Source organism: Sturnus vulgaris, chromosome 8 (assembly GCF_052056855.1).
Source record: "Sturnus vulgaris isolate bStuVul1 chromosome 8, bStuVul1.hap1, whole genome shotgun sequence".
NCBI classification, from domain to species: Eukaryota; Metazoa; Chordata; class Aves; order Passeriformes; family Sturnidae; genus Sturnus; species Sturnus vulgaris.
The window spans coordinates 8576300-8596122 of NC_142250.1; the positions used below are offsets into that span (position 1 = coordinate 8576300).

At 45.2% G+C, this 19823-nt stretch overlaps 2 protein-coding genes across 8 annotated transcripts in view; one reads left to right on the plus strand and one right to left on the minus strand.

Annotated features, from left to right (window-relative positions):
* RTKN2 (rhotekin 2) overlaps positions 1-19823 on the plus strand; it is a 122506-nt gene that overhangs the window by 69322 nt on the left and 33361 nt on the right. The window contains exons 7-9 of one of the 5 annotated variants that reach the window (XR_015805085.1): positions 3906-4001; positions 4264-4366; positions 5742-6460. The exons of 1 other annotated variant lie outside the window; for it this stretch is intronic. Coding sequence is in view for 1 of the 4 variants with exons in the window: in XM_088168788.1 (XP_088024914.1) it covers positions 5742-5776 (35 nt within the window). In the remaining 3 variants the exon portion in view is untranslated. Of the gene's footprint in view, positions 1-3905; positions 4002-4263; positions 4367-5741; positions 6461-19823 lie in introns of those variants that run through there. 3 more of the 5 variants (XR_015805086.1, XR_015805084.1, XM_088168788.1) reach the window with 3 other exon arrangements.
* Positions 12060-19823, minus strand: part of ARID5B (AT-rich interaction domain 5B) — a 116788-nt gene continuing 109024 nt past the window's right edge. For all 3 annotated transcript variants that reach the window (XM_088168782.1, XM_014882327.2, XM_088168781.1), the window contains one exon: positions 12060-17884. In XM_088168782.1, coding sequence (XP_088024908.1) covers positions 15743-17884 — 2142 coding nt within the window. In that variant the 3' untranslated portion in view covers positions 12060-15742. The remainder of the gene's footprint in view (positions 17885-19823) is intronic.

A 19823-nucleotide genomic window follows, 5' to 3' on the forward strand; every position in this document is an offset into this window, starting at 1 on the left:
GATTCCTCATGTTTATCCCAAAGGAATGCATTTTAGCTTTTGCAAAGCTAAATTAGATAGTCAAATTATTTCCTTCCATTTTAAACTCAGAAATATCTGGATTTTATAATTTTCTCTCCTTGTCAGTCAAATTCCAATTTGGTCACAACTGAAATAGACTGAGAAGGCTTAGATGATACACATTTCCTTTTGCTTAGTTAAAATCCCAACATGGCCAGAGTTGAGACTTTAGACTAAGCAAAAAAAAATTTAATTATGTTTTAAAACAAGCCTTTAATAAATTTTAAACATTGTAAACTGAAGTGACAAGAGGTCGGTACTTTAGAGATTTTGCAACCGTGATTTGCCAATGAAATACCTTTTACTAAACTGATCCATAGAAATTTGTTTTGTTGAACTTAGAGTAAGCAAGATTCTCAATTCTCAGTATAGCTGATTGAGTATGATGCTATTGCAATGTATATGAATAAAGTCAGCAAACATTCAACTGTGAACTTCAATATACACTTAAAAATTTGTAGACTATAGTTGCAACTCTGATAAAATATTCCTTTAGCAAGTGTAAGAAAACAGGTTAACAAGACAAATATTAACTTAGTAAAACTTGCAAGATATGCAGGCTTTGTCAAAGTCAAGTTGGAGGTGGATGAAGCAGCTGTTGAGCTCTGCTGAAGGTGAACATTGCTGTTTTCATTGCCTCGGTTGGTGGGTTAAGTTTCCTAATCTTCATTTTTACTGTTCTGGTTTTTCCACCCCAAATACAAGGTGAATTGAGGTTACCTTGTTCTCTAGCCTTCTTCTGTAAGGCAGGATTTTTGGGACAGTTCGCTTTCATGTGGTTATGCTGTCTCTGATTGAGGCAATGTGCTCTCAGCCTTACTGCAGCTGCAATAGAAGTAACTAACATTTCCATGTTATGTGACGCAGTTCCAACCTTAGCACATGCATTAGTCATTTCTTCTAAGGATGGATTTTCTTTGGGCAATGCATTTATGAGTTTTCTACAGTCCTCATTTGCATTATCTCGTGCTAATTGTAACAATACTTGATTTTTTGCATCATTACTTGTTTTTCTTTGGTATCTTTCAATCATTCTATGAACTGTGTATATAGTTCATTTGGGCTTTGTTTTATGTTTCTATATCCTTGAGTTGGCACAGACATGTTTGTAACCTTATTTAGGGCTTTCATCCCCAATTCTTTTGCCTGGTTTAATATTACAGAGTTTAAGCGTGCTTGGGTTTGAGGATCCTCCATGAGACGTATTCCCATTAGTTGGGGGACCCCCACCCCAAAGCACGGATCTTGCTGTGATAATATTTTAAACTTTTGTAACTCTTTTGTAACTCTTGCTCTTCTGCATATATTCTCCAGGTTGATTCAAATATCATGTAATGTAGTGGAGTACAGTGTAATTTCGCAATTTGCTTCATATCATAAGGCGTTAGTTCACTAGAAGTTATAAATTGAGGCAATTTTGCAACAGCTGGGGATCCAAACCCTTGTTTAGTAGCCATTTGATGTAGCTCTGAAAGGATTTGCCAGTTAAAGGGTACATATTGGTTAGGTGTTGTCCCGTTACTAACTGGGAAACTAGGAAACCCTCCCCCTTTTGCCAGTTTTCTGGGGCTGGTGAATACACTGGCACAGAAATCAGTGCAGCTGCTTCTGCTTTGTTTTACCTCTAACCAGAAGGTTACCGGGTCTTTAATTGGGATAGTTTCTGTTTGGAGCATCAGTGTGGCTGGACCTGCTGTTTGGAGGCTGGCAGCCGGATTGCTTGTGTCCCATTCCTGAGTGTCTTGGCTGTTCCTCTGTACAGTGAACTCTTGGAGCTGTTCCATGCTTGGCTTCTGATGTGAAGAAGCTGTGGGCGCTGCAGGATCGGGGCTGAATCTCGGTTCTGGAGTGGTTTTCGGGGCTTTGGTGTTGGTATCTCTCGGTCCCAAGGCACTTACGGGTTTGTCATGTGTCTCTCCTTGTGTGATGTCATCACGGCACGCCTCTTCTTGGGGGCCAGTGGCGGTCTCCATGACGACTTGGGGTGGTGTCAGGTTCTCTTCCCTGGGCGAAGACATGCCCTGCAAAGGCTGGGGCCGAAACCCCTCCCCCCGGAGGCAGGGCTTCTTGGGGCCAATGCACGCCTGCTCGGGGCTGGCCCTGGGTCAGGACCCTGCCTTCCTGAGGTTGGACCGAGACCGCGGGAACCTCCCACCAAGGCTGGGTTGAAGGAGGTGGAGCCTCCCCCCAAGGCGTGGTCGGAGCAGGAGGCACGTCTCACCAGGGCTGGGCTAGGGGCGGAGCTGCACCCCATGAGCCAGACTGAGTTTGTCTTCTCCTGCCCGTGACCATGTGGTCGCCGCCATATTGGGATTGTTCACGGACCTCTGCCCGTGACCACGAGGTCGCCGCCATCTTGGGGTTTTTCCTCGGGTTTCCCCATAGCGGTTTGGGGTGGATTTGGGGTGTCTGAGCTGGCTACTGAGGATTTGCTGGTCAGTAAAGTCTCTTTGCATGGAGTAAGTACATCTTCTTCCATGCTGTAGCTAGATAAATCAGCTTTTATCTCTTTTATCAACTTTAAGATAGTTTTCCAAGTTTTTAAAGCTTTGATTGCATTTTTATCAATTTTAAAAGCAACATTTAGTATTTCTTCTCCAATTTTAGTCCAATAGTCTAATGCAGTTTCTGCAGTCAGCTCTATCCCCTTTTCTTTTGTCCATAGTATTAAATCGAAGAGTGATTTTTCTTCATATTCAATTTCCCATCCCTCCAAAAACTCTATCCATACCTGAATCACTGGGTGCGTGTTTGCAGAAAAGATGCTTCCCATGATTTTCTTGTAGCTTTTCGGCTGAAGTTTTCCATCTCCAGGACGTTCCTGGCTCTGGTCAGTTCTCCCCGCCTCTCTTTCTGGGCATCTTTTTTGTCTCTCGGACATTTTCCTGACTCTGGTCAGCGCTTTCCCTTCCTCTAGGGCAGCACCTGTCTCAGGACGGCCCTGGCTTTTGGCCAGCACTTTCCCTGTCTCTGGGGCAGCTCCCTGGCTCTTGGCCAGAATTCCCCGTCTCTGGGATGGCCTGTCTCCCCCGCTTGTGGCGGTTTGGCTATGTTGGATCACGTCGGGACTCACCAATTGTTAGGTGCGACCATGCAGAGTCTAAGACAGAAGATGCTACACTCTGTAATCCATGTGACAAAAGCCTTTATTCACTTCCGACCTCACTTTATATTCCCCTTTCAATGTTCCCGGGTAAGCGCCTGTGATTGGTTCACAGATCAGGCTGCTCAGCCCTCTGACCAATAGCTGTCTGCAGCCAGGGCTGGAACTCATTGGATTAAATCCTTGTCTGTCTCCAATTCTGTCCTATCCCTGTTCTTTGGGGACTTGCCTTTTAAGCCAGGCTGCTTCTCTCATATGTGGTCAGATTAACTGCCCAGTACAAGCCAGTTTGCACTGTGACAGAGATAAAAAAACAGGCACTCCAACTGCAGCCAGAGGAAAATACAACTGGTGGCTCCACTCTTGGAATTGTTCCTCCATCTCCATTAGCAGCTGAAAACAGGGTATGCAGGGGAAGATGGAGAGATGGTGGGGATAATGGCTGCTTTCTCAGAGTACTGCCATGACCTGGGCAGCTGGTGGCATGAGGCATGGTGGATGGAAACTGGTGGGGTCAGAGTCTACTGCTGCATAGTACTCTAGAGGACAGCGGTACTCTAAGGAGTGAAACCTGAATGCCTTTCATGTCACACTCTAAGTTATTAGGAGCAAAATCCCCTTCTCATTGATGTACATAACACCTTAATGACTTGGTACTTCTATAGTCTCATTCTTCAGAGGCCAGCTCCTCTGCTGCAGTTCAGACTCTTCCTTAGTACGATTTTTATGTGTTTTGTACTAGTTTGGAGAAGAGTAGCATCTGCAACTGCCTTGTAGGAGATCTGGTTTGGATCAGAAACCTGTCCACACCAAAAGAGATTTGGCTGATATCACACAGGTAACCTCATAATGTAGTGGGTTGTTGTCAGGCTTTATTATTTCAAGTTTATTTTATATTATATGGGTTGTGTTTGGTTCAGATGAAGTATCATTCCAGATGGGAAAATGTAATCCACTTTTGTTTGTCTCCTGATGTAGTAGTGCTGGCTTCTTGTTTTCACATCAGATGAAATGGAATTTTGTCTAATTCTAAAGTTACAGTTAATGAAAAGAGAATGACAGAGCAGTTTTTCCTCTACATCTCTTCCCTTGCCCTTCAGCAGGGACCAGGATTTTATGGTGTGATTATCGTGTCATGAGACAAGATGTCTGTGGTGGCAAAGCAGATGGCTGCTGTGCTGTAGCGTGTATTGGCACACACAGGTGACTTTTCTGGATTTGCTGACGGGGGACACATTTTGCAATTATTAAAAGAAGAAGTGTTGGTCAACATACTTCACAGAGTATTTCTCGAAAGGACCTCTCATGATTGTTGAAGGCAGGCTGCTGGACAGGCCTCATGGCCACCCCGTGGCTACTTCCCTTACCACAAAGCAGATACTAAAGGTATAGAAGAACAGGCTACAGTTGGAAATCTGGAGTCTTTGTGTATTAACAACCTAAACCCAAATGTACAGAGAAGCTTCTACAAAATCAGCGAGCCCTCACACTTCTGCAAGACCCCTAAACCTGGCTATGGACAGGCTATGAGGGCAGGATCATCACAGACCAAGCACCAGAATGGGATTCCAGCTTCAAGCTGGAAGAGGTGTTTAGTTTGCAGCAACAGAGCAGGGTTACTCCAAAGTGCTGGTGTTCAATCCTAAGGCATGGCAAGAGTAGGAGCTGGGTGGGTTCTGTTGACAGCTGCCCTACACAGTAAACCACCTCTACCCAATCCTCCTCATCTGCTTTCTGTCAAGCCTGCCAAAACTCTATACCAAAAGATCAGGAAAAATAGAGCCAAATTCTTAGTTTCTGGATAGTATTGATGATAGTACTGACATGAGAAACCATCACCAGCACCTTGTGGAAAGCCACTCTGGTGCAAAACTGCCAGTGGTCCTGTTAATCCCACTGCTCTCATGGCAAGTGCTGAGTTCTCAGTACTTCAGAGCATGCACACATGATCTCTCTCCCCCTCTCTGCATATTGGTATTTTCTATAAGTCAATATTTTCTAGTCCTTAACAACCATTTTTCTCCACCATGTGAGCAATTCAGCTCACATCCAGCCAAAGTGGCTCAAATGGCAAGGGTGGCAGAGGGGGACCAACAGGGTGGTGACAGTGCCCCAACAGCTGAGCCATGTGGAGGTAGGAAAAAGCAAATACATCGGGCATTGCCATTTTGCGAGCCTGATCACCTATAGGTGTGTTGCTTGTATGGGGCTGGTGTGTTTCTGTGTGTACCTGTGTATGGCAATTTGTTTGTCACTTACACATAAATTCTGAAACTAAGAGCAACCAAATAACCTGATAAACAATCCCAGCCACCAGGGACAGAGGAGCAGCAGGCTCAGAGGTAATTATATATTTGCATTACACATTTATACAATGAAAGTGTATATAGGTATCTATATAAATATAACCTACAGAGAAAAAATATTTATACAAATATAGAAATTATTTTAATATTTACAAATATAGAAATTATTTTAATATTTGATTTATACTTTTGTATTTATATCTACCTATATAAACATAGATTTAACATTTCATTATGTATCTTTCTAATTATATCTTTTATATTGCCCACAGGCATTATGAAACCCTGTGAGAGGATGGAGAGGTGAGGCAGGCAGTACCCCCACTCGAGGGAGAGCTGAAGCGCAGGACCAACCTCACAGCAGCTGGGAAACCACCAGGGGAAGAACCACTGGAGGGTGATGCAGAATAAGCCCTCCATGAGGAGCTACTCCCCAGCCCCACTGTAGCTACCTGTACCCATTGCTGCCTTGTTTGCCATGGTCAAACCCTGGTACCTGTCAAATAGAGAGAAAAAAAATATCTCTCCACTAAAAATTCATCATCTTACTGTTTTGGGTAAGCACTGAGAAAAACATCCATTTTATGTCCTCCAAGAAAATTTTGCAGATGAAATATTAGCCTAGCTATTTGCAGAAAGCAACCCTCTGTTTTCCATTAATTTTTTGGAGGAGAGGATGGGAGGGGAAGCAGGGATGATAGCAGAGAAAGCAGGGATGACAGCAGAGACTAGCTGACAGTAAGGCTAGAGCCATTTCTCCTGCATCATGACAAATCAGAAGCTTCACAGATTATTTTAGTCCCTTTTTTGTAGGTCACCTTAAATATAAATGTTAATAATGCTGTTATCTGCATATCCAAAATCTTATATGGTAGCTCTGTAATTCACTGTCGTTATCAGCCTTCTTTAATGTATAATTTAATGCTTGTATAGCTGTTTTGTTTGGGTATGACTCAGAATTACAACTAAAAAAAATCTGTATGCTAGTTAACTATTTTTTTATGGAAAGCATTTCTTTCATGTTATTTTAAAACCATGGAGCCGGGGGAAGTATTTTATGGACCATGGAACCTCACAGGGTAGTTAATTTCTCTCTGAGCTGGTTTCTCTGCTATTTTAAAGGATGCCATCAAGATCATTGCTATTTCTCTTGGTTGGGAGCCAACTGACTCTTCTGCAGTTGCGACACATCCTTGTGCTGTATTAAAGATGAGGAAAAGAGCAAACATGGGAGCTGGATGATGCTGTGTGGAAGGCAGGGAGAAGGGTCTGCCACCCCTGGCCACCCCAGGGCAGCCGCTTCTTGAAATTAGGCACCAAGCATGCTGCACCTGGTGGGCAAAAACTAGTTCAGCCGGGGAATATGTGGGAAAAAAGATGATGATGACAACTCACGTGCCTGCTGTCACTATTCCCTATCTCAGCGTCCTGCCAGCTGGGCACGGGGGCCAGGCAAGCTGGCATGGTCTCGTGAAAGGCATTTTCTTCCTGCAGGCAGCAAATGGGACTTGGCCATGTGCATGCCATCGGCTCAGTGGGGCATATGGGCCTTTAATGTGTGTGCCTTTGCTTGGTGTAAGAACTCTAAAAGCAGTAATTGGGTGGTTAGCTGAGCTCTAGGCGAGCTTGGGCGATGCACTAAATATTCTGCCTTTTGTTTCGTAATGAATTATTCTGTGTATCTAGAGCAAAGGGAGTTTTTTCTTTTGGTCTTTTCTCTGCAGTTTGTTCCTAGCCTACTTGTGGGGGTGTGTTGAAATCTTTGCTTTTTGCTTATGAGGTCAAGTACTTTAATCAGGAGCAAAAAAAATTGTGTTCTTTAATCCTAAATTCTCTGAGTGGCTGCCAAAGATAATTAGAAACAAATGGCTTTATTCTTCATTTGAGAGGTCCATAGACACTGGTGGGGAGCAGAGGGAGAGAGCTTGGTTTGCCTGGCTGATTTCTGGGGAGCCTGCAGACAAAACCACTGCCGAAAAACAGAAAGCCCTGTAGAAGATGGAGAGTTTGGGCAGAGGTGCAGAAGGCCGTGCCAGGGGAGGATAAGGCCCGTGTGTACCTCCTGTGCCAGCAACTTGCTAACTCCTCCCACTGGTATTGGACACTGGAGGGGCTGGAGCATGGCACCAGCCCAGGGGAGCCACATGGCCATCACCTGTTCATATAACCACACAAGCTGATCATGTCAAGGTCCCAGCCACCTCAATGGGACCTGAGTGGGTGCAGACACCCACATACAGAGCATTCAAGGGGTTTACCACTCCGCACTCCCTGGGCTTGCCTCTCTAGACCAGCAGTGGCTGATCCTCCACTGGGTGCACACCTAGTTTAGGTTACAGGAACTGAATCCTGCTCCAAGCAACACCAGCCAGCACCTCTCACTGAAGATAACCACTGCTCCCCTGCTTACACACACCTGGATTGCCTGCAAATTCAACTTACCTCTGTTTAAGTGTATCTATGAACTATCCACAGAATGACAGAGGTGCTGTAGTTTCATCCTCATGATGTGGGACACCACTGTGTCCATTGTGTATCCTTTAGTACTTGGAATATGTGCTAGGAGTGCAGCATGACTCCCCCTCATCTTTGCCTCCTGCTCCCCATCCCAGCACTTCCACAACTTAGACTTATCACGGTGCCTGCCTCACGGAAGGAACATGGCATTGCCCAATGGCACTGTAGCTACCACACCTCTGTGTGGTGGCCCTGAAATAAGCTGGGGCCGTTGCTGAGACATCCCTCTGGTGTCTCCCAGAATGAGGGGGAATTTGCAGTTTACCCAAGCTCCTGGAGGTTGTGAGACACCTATTTCAAAAAACAAATAATTTTGGCACTAAAATGGCTAAAGAGCAGCACTCACCTGCTTGTGCAAGACGGGAAGTTCTGCTGCATTGCATCACAGCCCAGCATACCCCCATGGCACAGCAGCCCCTCACAGCATGGCAACCCCTCATGGCATGGCAGCCCCTTACAGCATGACAGCCACTCATGGATTACCTCATGGAATTGCAGCCCCTCACAGCAGTCTCCTCATGGCATGGCATCTCACTTCAGGGCCTCACATACCTTGGGGCATGGCCTGTGGCAGAGGAGGGGATGGGAATGCCTTTTTTTTCCTTTCCTGACTAAATTGCAGAACAAACTGAGCAAAGTTTGCAAGTTCAGTGGGTTTCCCCCTCTTTCTTCCTGTATTAGAGAAGCCCCTCATGGGCCTGGCATCCTCAGCTGCCTCATTTCCAAAGAGAGCACCCCCCACACCCAAGACAATTTGTTATATGCTTTTATGCTCATCACCAAAACCAATCAGTTGTTGAGCTGCTCTGTCCCCGGGAGCAGTATCAGGAGGAGGAGGGAAGTACCAGGATTTTTGTGCTCGTGTTATGGTGGAGCACCCAAGGACAGGGCCCACGTGCTGGCCCCACAGGCACCCCTCACCCTTGTGAGCACGAGGAGGTTTTCACAACTGCCACTATTTAGAATTTGTAGGTCTCCTAAATGTGGCACCCAAATCACTGCTTTTTCAGCAGTCACGAAATTCTTCATGAATTTGTTTAACCCAGTTTTGGGGGTATTCATCCCCAGTCTGCTGGCTCTCGTGGAGGGTCCTGTCCCCACTGCCCCAACCACCAGGACAGGGCACCTCTGGCCGCAGGCTTGGCCGTTGACCTGGGGGCTTGTTCCCAAGGTGAGCACTAGATGGAGCATCTGACATCGCGAATGCTCTTTTAATCCTGCAAAGGTCAAATTGAAAAGCTAAATGAAAGCACAGATTAAACTGTATCCCTGCCTGCTTGCTGAACATACAGCGCCTGCACAGGGGGCAGCAGGGGATGCTGCCTGGCCACAGCCACGGTTTTCTCCTATAGAAATGCAAACCCTTAACACCCACGGCTCCAGGCAGACTGGGGATGCTTTGGGGGGCCACTCCTTTTGTTTTCCTCAAGACCATCCAATCCTCTCATGTTTCTCTTCAGTTGCAGAGACCATACATACCTATAGCACTTTGGTTGTGAGTGTGCCCAAATATGGGAAGGCAAACATATAGGCTCTATTGTTTTTGCTTTGGGAAGAGCAAAAGGTGTCTGGTATTGCTGGAAAGCCTGTGGGTGAGCACTGAATTTCTGAGAGTAATGAGGGTGCCAGTGAAGATAAACAGTGATGTCTGCGTGTGATCAGCTCCTCCCAGCAGCAGAAACTTTGCAAAAAATGTTTCTGAAATACTCTGGAGCGACAAAGGAAGGGCCTTATTCCCAACAGGTTGGCATCACCATGGGATTATCAGTGGCTCCAAAAGGCTGCTAGGCAATGCAGCTGCTGCTGAGCCATTTTCCCTGTGATCCATCCAGGGTAGGGGAATCCTGTTCCAGAACCTCCACTAGCTTTGAGCCCTCTGTGCCCCTCTTTCCTACCTGCTGGGGTGCAAAGCTTGCAAAAGTTCTGTGACATCCTCAAGAGACATGTGCCATGACCGAGAAGTCAGGAAACCAGATTCAATAACATTGTTCCTTCTGAAAGGAGCCCAGCACAGGGTACTGCCATGTAATTGTGGAAAAGTGAGGCAGCAAAGCAGAGACCCAAGAGCCCTCAGCCGGAGGAACTAAACTGCAGCCAGCAACACTAGATTGTGCATCTCTGCTTCACTTCAGACACTCAAAACTATTAATTCCCTGCTGCTGGCCGCTGAATGGAAAAACTGGTGCAACAAGGTGATAAATGCTTTGTCTGCAGCAAGCCAGCATCCCTTGTCCTCTCTCAGATCACTGGACATTGCACTCTCAAACACAGAAGCACTTTGGAGTTCCTAATACGGCGACAAATTCTTCCCGGGTGTAGTTCTACTGTCCGGCAGACCCCACCAGCCGCTGGTGGGGTGCACTGAGCCTTGCAGAGGTGTCCGTTTCCCTGCAAATGCTTTGGATGCTGTCAACACAGACTACTTTGCTCCGCTGCTTGCCCAGGTGTGGGTGTACTGATCCCCAAGTGATCCCCAGCAAACTCATTGTGAAGTGTCCAGCCCAGCCAAGGGAGAATGCTGTGCCTCAGTGCCACTCACAGGCTAGGCTGGTCTGACTATGCAAAGCTACAGGGTGCTGCTCCTGGGGTCTTCTTCCAGCCACACTCTGAGGAGTGGGTAGGACAGCCCAACAGGCAGCCCCAGCACTGCAAGAACAGGTTGTGCTGGCTTACATTAATCCACAAACTAGGAAGGGCTAAAAAAAGCAAGGAAGCAAGCATGGTGCTGGAAACCAAGTTGCCTTGGCCATCTCTGCATCTCCTGCAAAGGCCAACATCCACATGTTCACATTTCTCCAACCTCTTTCACCGGTTGGCTGCATTTTCAACATAAAAAGAAGAAAATGCCTCGGCTTGGCAAAGACAGAAGTCCATAGGGGAAAAGGTTTGCTAGAAGGCCCATCTTCTCCCATAGCTTCACATATGGGAAGTGATCACAACACAAAGACTGAGTTCAAGAAGTATTTGGACAACACTGACAGGCATAGACTCTTGGGGCGCCCTGCACAGGGACAGGAGCTGCACTTGATGATCCTGATGGGTCCCTTCCAACTCAGCATATTCTATGATTCAACAGTGCTGCATCCTTCACACATGCCCAGGGGCTGGCTCTCCTCCTCAAGATTTTCCCAGCACAAAAAGGAAGGAATAGTTATTTTTGAGACTTCAGCATGTATTTGGAAGCCTCATATAACAGCGCTATGAAACTGGTCTGTGCTCGCCTGGCCACACACTCAGTGCAGGGAGAACGCATGAAGCAGTAACAGCCTCCAGGCCCACCCATGGCCTCGGCTCCTGCATTGCCCAGGGATGGGGGAGAGAAACCTCCCTGCTGCTTACCTGACCCAGAACCATGGAGTTAAGAAATGTGGAATTAGCCGGTGGCTACTGGGTATTCCTGTCTATTCCTGTCCTGCTGCCGAGCTGTGCTGGGCAAGGGCAGGGCCCAGGTCTGACCTATGCACATTCAAATGATTTTCCCACCTATGGACACCAGAAGTGTAACAGCATTTGCTGTGCTTATGGGTTCTCAAAGGGTGCCCAGGTTTATGGGGGCTTTTGGGACCCACCAAGATACACAGTAAAAATTAAGTTTGCTTGGTGGTTGTTCAGCATCATTAACAAAATTAGCAGCTAGCATCTGACTCCAAGACTCCTGAACCTTACCCATGTTTGAGCTGGGAAGAAGAGGGGGCAATTTTCAGATCCCAGCTCAAGCCTGCAGTACTGGTAGGAAAAACATCCTACTCTTGAGATGCAAATGGAGCAAATTTGGTACTGGAGCCACTGGCTAAGCAAGAAAGTTATCCTCTCAAAAGCTATTCCTATAGTCAGCATGATCACAGCCACATTTTAATGCAAGTACACTGCAAAAATAGCAGGGCACTGACTGAAGATCTTGTCTCTCCCTCCTTGAGGAAATTGCAAATTTCCATTTCTTTAATCTAATCATTTGCAGGAGGAGATACTTTCTCCAGAAAAGCTAATATAAGAGGGCTGAAAGGTCGGATGGGATAATATGTAATCCAATGTGATAAGGGCTGTTTACAGAATTATTAATCAAACACAAAAGGGAACAGATAGTAACATTTTTTATTAAATATTACAGTGGATCAAAAAGTACAAAATATCTTTTGCCTGCTATGTGATTGGGAAACTATTGGCACATAATACAGTATCAAAAGCATTAGTAAGTACAATTTGGAAAACATACAAAAATTGAGTGTTTATAGTTGGCTCAGCTTATTTCTGGTAGTGTTTAAACTAATGCAAAGGTTACTCAATAACCTTTTAAATGGGAAACTATGTAATATTACTGGGCCATTTTTATATATACAAATCATCACCTTACAGAGCATATAGGCTACATAACTTGAATCACAAAAAGTATACAATATTTACAACAAAAGAAAGTTAAAAAAGTATAAACAGCTAGTAGATTATGCTGCCATTATTAGAACATATTTTAAACTGTGGGGCTGGGGGCAGAGGGGAGGAAGAGAAAGAGAACGAGCAAAGTATCAACCACATGTACAGCAAACAGCGCTCATTGCAGTGCTGCCAGTGCCACCCGCCTCACATCACTGCAGAAAGTTCCACTGCTCATCAAAATCAGCACAATCACAAAACTGGACCAGATGTGACCTCACTGATCGCTGCAAAGGAAGCGAGCAGGCAGTGGGAGCAAGGGGCCCCCATGGTGGTCTCTGGAGGTGGCAGTCCCACATCTCTCCAAATGGAGCAGAGCTGCTGGCAGAGGCAGCACAGCGCTTGTGCCCTGCTTGAGCTCCAAGTGCTGCCAAGCCAACTTCTCTGTTGCTGGGACAAACTACTTCCCAGGCATGAACCCACTGGGCAAGCTCTTCACACCAGTCCAGCTCACAGCCACAACAGACCTGCCACAGACTGCCGGTCTGCTCCCACCCCGTCTGGCCAAGGGCACAATCACACTGGGAATCAGGCCCTACTTCCCATGTGCTTCATGAAACCTGGCTCGGAGTGTGGCCAGAAGCCACACATGAGCCGTTTGCTGCAGGGCCTCTTCCTTTGGATCTCACAACCTTTAGCATCCCTAATGCATCCTGGACATAGTGCGTTTGAATTGCAACACTTCTTGGAACTGGCTCCTAGTAAATAGATTTATGACTCTATTGCCAATTAGATTCTGCAGTTTCCTTTACAAACCTACCAATAACAATGGCCTGATTGCACAAAGAAAGGCTTGTGCAATTTCATTCAATAATAAGGCCCCTTGAACTCAAACAATGCAAACAAAGCCCCATTTAAGATACTGAGGAAAAAAGAAAGACTTCAACCAATGAAGAACTCAATAGTCTGTTGAAAGATTTCTAAGATTTAAAGAGTTCTTAAACAAATAATGCATTGCTTCTGTTGGGGGTTTATGTCATCATTTCTTTTCCTTAGCCCTGACATTTTGCCCAGTATGAGCTTCCCCAGCCATCAGTGGTCAGTCTCCTCATGGGGCAAGCAAGGAGCCTTCTTTGCCTCTCCCTGACCCCCAAGTCCTGTGCTACCTCAGCATGGCTCCAGAAAGCCTACCAGCAAAATCCAACAGGACCTAACCAAAAGGGACGTTGGACACTTTGCATAAACAAATGCACAACTCCAGAACACACAACCGAAACAAGAAGAAGCATTTGCTTTGCCAAACACACAAGCTTCTGTTCGCATTTGCTGTAGGTTTTTATATTCCCTACCCCCTTTTCCCCCACCCTCCTCCCCACCATCCCCAAGCCCCTGATTCTTACGTGATTCACATCTAGTGCAACTTTACTAGAGATGTCCTCCACATTGTGGCCTCTGCCTGGATGAGCCTGTGGTTCTGTTTCTTGTATGACTTGTGAAGCAGCAGGATACTCTGCACTGGCACATCCATGTTCCAAGTTCTACTAGTCTGTTTATCAATCAATTAAATATAGTTTTACCACAGGAATATAAAGTATTTAATTGAAGAAACTGGATTTTTAACAGTAGACGAGTATATTATTCTGGTTTCCACCTTTGCATATTAAGTATGATACATTAGATATAGTATTTGGCTTCATATCATGGGAAAATTTAATGACATGCCTAGCATGCAAAGTGTTTCTTAGTACTGTTTTTTCTTTTCATATCAAGTACACTCTCTTTGAACAGTAACTGAGATGGTTTGAAACACAACCAATTTTCACACTGTATAAAGTCTCCAATTGACACTTCGCTTTATCAATGTCTGTGCTCAGCTGCGTAGTGGTGACATCCTGCAAAGTGAATATACATCCACAGGGAAGCTCTTTTATCAGGAAAATCCAGCCTCTACATGCCTGGGCTTTCCCCCTGCAAAAGTGGAGGCCCAGATCCTGTGGGAGTGTGAAAGGACCATCCTGACCACTGCACAGAACCCCCTTACCCATTGTGAGGCACAGAAACAACCTGTAAGCATCTGATTCAAATCCACACTGACTCCTCTCACAGCTTCTGAAATTCTCAACATTCTCACAAATGACAAATTTTTTTCTGCACTCCTTTGTCACTCAGCAGTTTGAGCCAGGGAGGTTTGTTTTCTAGACCGTTTCTCTGGTAGGCAGGAGGGTTTCACAGCCTAGGTAAGATTAAGCACAATGCTTGACAAATTCACAGACCACAATACAGGAAAGCAAAGCTCGGTGGAAGGGGAGAAGCAGCATAGGAGCAATCGCAACAACAGGAGGAGGGTGAGAGGTGCTCAGCACCTCACAGAGGTGGGCCATGGGGAAAGGAACCTTGTTCGCATCCTTGCACCATTAACGTCACCTACAGAATATTTATAACCATTAAGACTAATCTGAACCAGCTGCTTCAGTTTGTAAACAATAAATGTGATGACAAAACAAAAACATGTCTCAAAAGTATAAAGAAATTAGAAAAATTACGAACACATAATAAAAAAAAAGTAGGACAGCCAAAGCCTTTAAAAAAGTTGCAGATAAAATGATACTGTTTAATTAAAAAAAAAAAAAGAACCCAAACCAAAAAAACCCAAACATAAAGAGCACAGAATATACTGAACAAACGAAACTATATAAATTATTGTGACCAAATGTGACACTGGTAGTTTATGAAGTGGATATGTACAATCAAATTAAACAGTGTTTACCATTCTGTTCTAATAGTGTTAAAATGAAAAAAATCTATTGCCATTTTACTATACATTGCATTGATTGAATCTTTAAAAGTCAGCAAAAGTTACCCAAAAAAGCACATCCACTGATTGTACAGATTCTCAGCCCACTTCTCCTTTCCAGGTTCATCTGAAGTCTTTGACACCATGCACAGCCTCCAGTCCTCAGCTCAGTGAAAGGCAAACGCAGTCCTCACCAGGGTTTCAGTGAGCTCAGGACTGGGACTGCATTTCCACGGCTCCCTTTGAACACCTGCTCTTACCATGTTCAAGTCCTTTCAAAAAACACATATGCAAAATCCCAAAAAAATATTTTTTTTTACTGTGTTTTTTTTTTTTTTCGTTTGTTTTTTGTTTGTTTGGTTTTCTTTTTTTGCAAGGGTAGGGATAAGGGGTGAGGGGGCTGATGTGGGAACCAGAATTCAGGAAGCAGTCCTGTCTTCATCAAACTCCAAGATGCTCCTCTAGGCGGGATACAACTGCATTCTGGTTGACAAAAATACAGATTGCTAAATCTGTGAGACATCATCACAGGGGAGGAATGTTGCTAAGTGAACTTTTCTCCTCAGGCCATTTTTTGTGAGCGAGGGGGGGGATTTACAGTTTTGTGCTGGGGTGTACAGAGGATAGCTGGGAAGGTGGAAATGCAGCTTGAGGGTTTATAGCAGCTAAAGGATAAATGCTGTTATGTAAAAGGTCACCATAGGAACTTCCTACAGGTGTTGCTGCAGCTAAGTGTCTGTACAGTTGCTGGGAGTTTGCAGGGGACGTGAGGAATTGTCTCTGCACCATGAAGGAGTGAAGAGCCAAAGGCTGCATTAGTGGGGATAGCACAGTCTGATTTTTCAAGTACTGCAGGGGATGAGAATACCCAGGTGGGAGGCGATTGTTCAGGCCCGTGCATAGACTTCCTGGATACAAGCCTGGGAAGATGGGGGCCGACAGGGGAAATTTGTGGCTTTCCAGCATGCTGCCAGAATGGAAGCCATGCACTGACTTGCTACCTTCCCCCTCTTGGTCGGGAACATTGTCTTTCGCTGGGGTCTCTTTTGGTAAGTGAACAGGAGAGACAGCTCGGATTTTTTTTTCAGAAATAACTTTGTCCAAATCCTCCAAGCTCCGTTTCAGAGGCCGGGCGGCTCCCACATTTTGAGGGCTCGTTCTGCGGCTGATGATAGGATGCACCATCCCCTCCATCTTCCTCAAGTTCTCCAGCCTCTGGCTCTGCTGCTTCCCAGACCTGTGGAGCAACTCACTGTGTTTTTTTGGGGCTGTCAATGCCATAGGGGACACGTGGCAAGCTTTGGGGCTGCAGTCTAGGCTCACAGCCTGGCTGCTTCCAGCCTGGAATGGGGAGATCCCTTTGCATTCATGCTGGGCCGTGGATGAGTGAGGGAGACCGGGGCCTGGAACCTTCGCAGTCTGTTTGTGTATGCTCTTTGGAAGACTCAAATCTGTTGGCTGATCATCTGAAGAAGCTTCCACTGTTGCCTTTTTTTCTTGCTGATGCAAAGACGAGCGGTAATTTAAATTTAGTTTTTCTTGATGGTTGTGTTGAGTAAAAGTACAACTATTTTCAGACTCTCTGAACATGTCCCGGGGGAGGTACTTTGATGTCTGTTCATTATTAAGGTGATGTTCTGTGTGCCTATAAAGGCTGTGCAGATGAGGTGATGAATAGAAATCTGCCAAGAAAGTGGGCACATGAGAGTGCTGCAGTGCCCTTTTTTCACTCAATTTATCTTTGCAGTCCTGGATATCCAACTTCGGTAGGTATGACTCAGCAAGAGAACTGAGGTGATGTTTTGAAAAATCACAGCGCTGAGAATCTGATTTATTTAGCATGTCATGTTTAAAAACATCATTAATTGACTTTCTTTCTTCCTTGGTTTTAAAACTCTGTACATGCTGTATGACTGAGGGCCTATTAATTGCTACAGGATCAGAATTAGGGGCATGAAGACCTTGTGATATGCCTGAGGACATTTCATCTCTGCTGTTGAGTTTCTTTTTGCTGATCAAAGGTGGAGGAGAACCATAAGGATAGTTACATGAGAGTGTGGCCCCGCTGACCTGCGACAGCAGTTTCTTCTTTGCCAGGGGTGACATGATGCCTGGATTACCTTTGGAGTACAGCAGCGGTGTGTAACTGAAAGTGGAGTCATCACTCATGGACCCAGGCAGCTCCTTTTCCTTAAACATGTCGAAGTTCTGCACTACCAGTACTTTGGGAGTTTGCTTTAGTGCATTGTGGATATCTTCATTTCCCAGCTGGTCCACTTTCACCGTGCAGTTTGCGATGTAATCAGCCATCCCTGGCAGTTTCTCATCTTCCATGTCACTCTGAGTGGGTAGATGGTCTGGGCAAGCTGTGAAGGGCATTTCTGGAGGTTCACTTTCTAGGCTGTCAGTAAAAGCTTTGTGTACTCTTTGTTCAGTCTTTGTGTCTTCCAGGACATCTGCTGGGGGGTGTAATTGTTTTGTGACAGTGGCATCCAGCACAGTGTCTTCTTCTGCAGGCACGGATATACTTGAGAAAGAGGATGAGTGCTGAACGTCCTCCTTGGCTTTCTCACTGTTTTCTGTCATGTCTGTCTTCTCCAGAGGCAGTGTCTGAGCTGTCTCTGGTAAAAGAGATGGAGGGCCTTGCACGGGTTGTTTCACTGCTCCCACTGTAGGGTGTTCAGGGAAGTTCTTCTGGTCTGCTGATTCTTGATCCTTCTCTTGTTCTGATGAAACCTAATGAAATGATTCAACAGATAATAGTAAGAATGCAGTTAAGTTCTGGCAGCCTGTTTGTAAGGCTATGCACAGTACACTGTTGGCTACTTTTAGAGAAGGACTTGCCAACCACCTTGTTGGCATGTGAAGGCTCTAGCATCAGGTCCTGGACTCAAACAAAGAGAAGTATCTCCTAAAAATATTAAAAAATACACCATCCCTGTCAGAGTCACAATAAAGCATTTCAAAACAGCAGATGTTTGCAACCTGATGAGAGGCTCTGGTGGCTTGATCAGATAGCTAAATACTGAGGTTATATGCTCTTAAAATTAATTAGGTAAATGCAGAAGAGCAGATTTCATGACACAAACAATAAGGCTATAGAAATTTCTCCTGCTAGCCAACTTCACCCTAGAAAATACCACTATTCCTATGCTTTTCCTTCCCTAAAGTCTCTCCAGTACAGCTATCTTAAAATTCAGTGATCACACAGGAGATCATTCACACCCAGTTCTGCATTAAAGTGTGAAAATGATAGAAATTGCATACTAGAAATCCCTATTGTAGGCAGGAAATCACTGCCACAGCTTAACTAGGACACACATTTTTTTATTAACGGATTAAAATGAAGTTGTCAACATTCAGTAAGTGTGTGTGCCTGCCATTACAAACATGGCTTTTATCCGTTCTTGTCAATGGGACCATGGCTCGTTCTGCTCCCCCATTAATACAGTGTGTGTGCACAATTCACACTATTCATCCCATTATGTAGCCGGCTGAACTGTGACCTGCAGAGGTCACCAGAGCATCCCATCTGCGATCCAGCTGACTGACAGCCCTTTACAAAACTGCTGTCACTCTCCTCTGATATGTCATGGTAGAAGACAGTCATAAAACAGCAGCATTGTGTGACTCCTTTATTATTATTGTTTTCTTTCTTCCTTCATTGTAAAGATAGGATGCAGCGAGAAAGTTATCATCTAAACGCTGCTTCATGGTCTATCGCAAGAGCAGGGAATTGGAGATGGTCCTAACGAATCTAACCCTCTCAGAGATTTATTTCTTCACAGCTGCTTTTAAATATTCCTGTTTGGTTGGCCTATTAGTGTCTGCTAGTCATCCCAGCTTCCTCTTTTTAAACTCATAGCTGACTTTTGCAGCTAAATACCATCATTAGGTCCTTTACAAAGTACCATCACTAGTCTCTTGAGCTTATAAAATTACAGGCAAATACCAGACAGATGAGCAAAGCAGGGAGGAGAAAAAAAACAGAATCATACTTAATCACTGTACATTGTTTCTGTTAAGCAATACTTTGACTGAAGTTTCAGCTATTGTGAGGAAATGTGCAGTCTAAGGCTAACAGCATTTTGTCTGGTGTCTTGTTACACTGACAATGTCATTGTGATGGCAGGAAAAAAGCGAAGAGCACAAAGGCAAATGCAATCCTAATAAATTGAAGTTATATTTTCTCCCTGCATACTTCTAAGGGTGCATGAATTGAACATGCAATTGAGAAGACCACTCATTGGTAAGTGGATTATGCTTTTCCAGCTCACAGTTTCCAGGCTACATGCAGAAATGGCTTAAACGGTGGCTTGGTTGGGGACCTGCCTACCTTTGTGTGGTGGCTATAGGGCTCTCCCTCAGAACAATACCCCATCACTGCTGTCCCTGGATGAGGGCCCAAGAATGGGGCTCCACTTCCAGTGCATGGCTGCAGTGCAAGAGACAAGCAACCTTCTGCCTGCCTCCAGCAGACCTGGATTTTGCTCCACCCAAAGGAGGTGAACATCTCCTGCCTACTACCCCCATTAAGTGCCACGTCCTGGGCATGGAGCCCTCCATACGGCAAAACATGGATGAGTTCTGGAGCCCTACATCCACCCAGGGTTGAAGCATCCACCCTGCAGCTCCTTCACTGCTCAGGCTTTGTGTGATCACCAACCTGTATAGT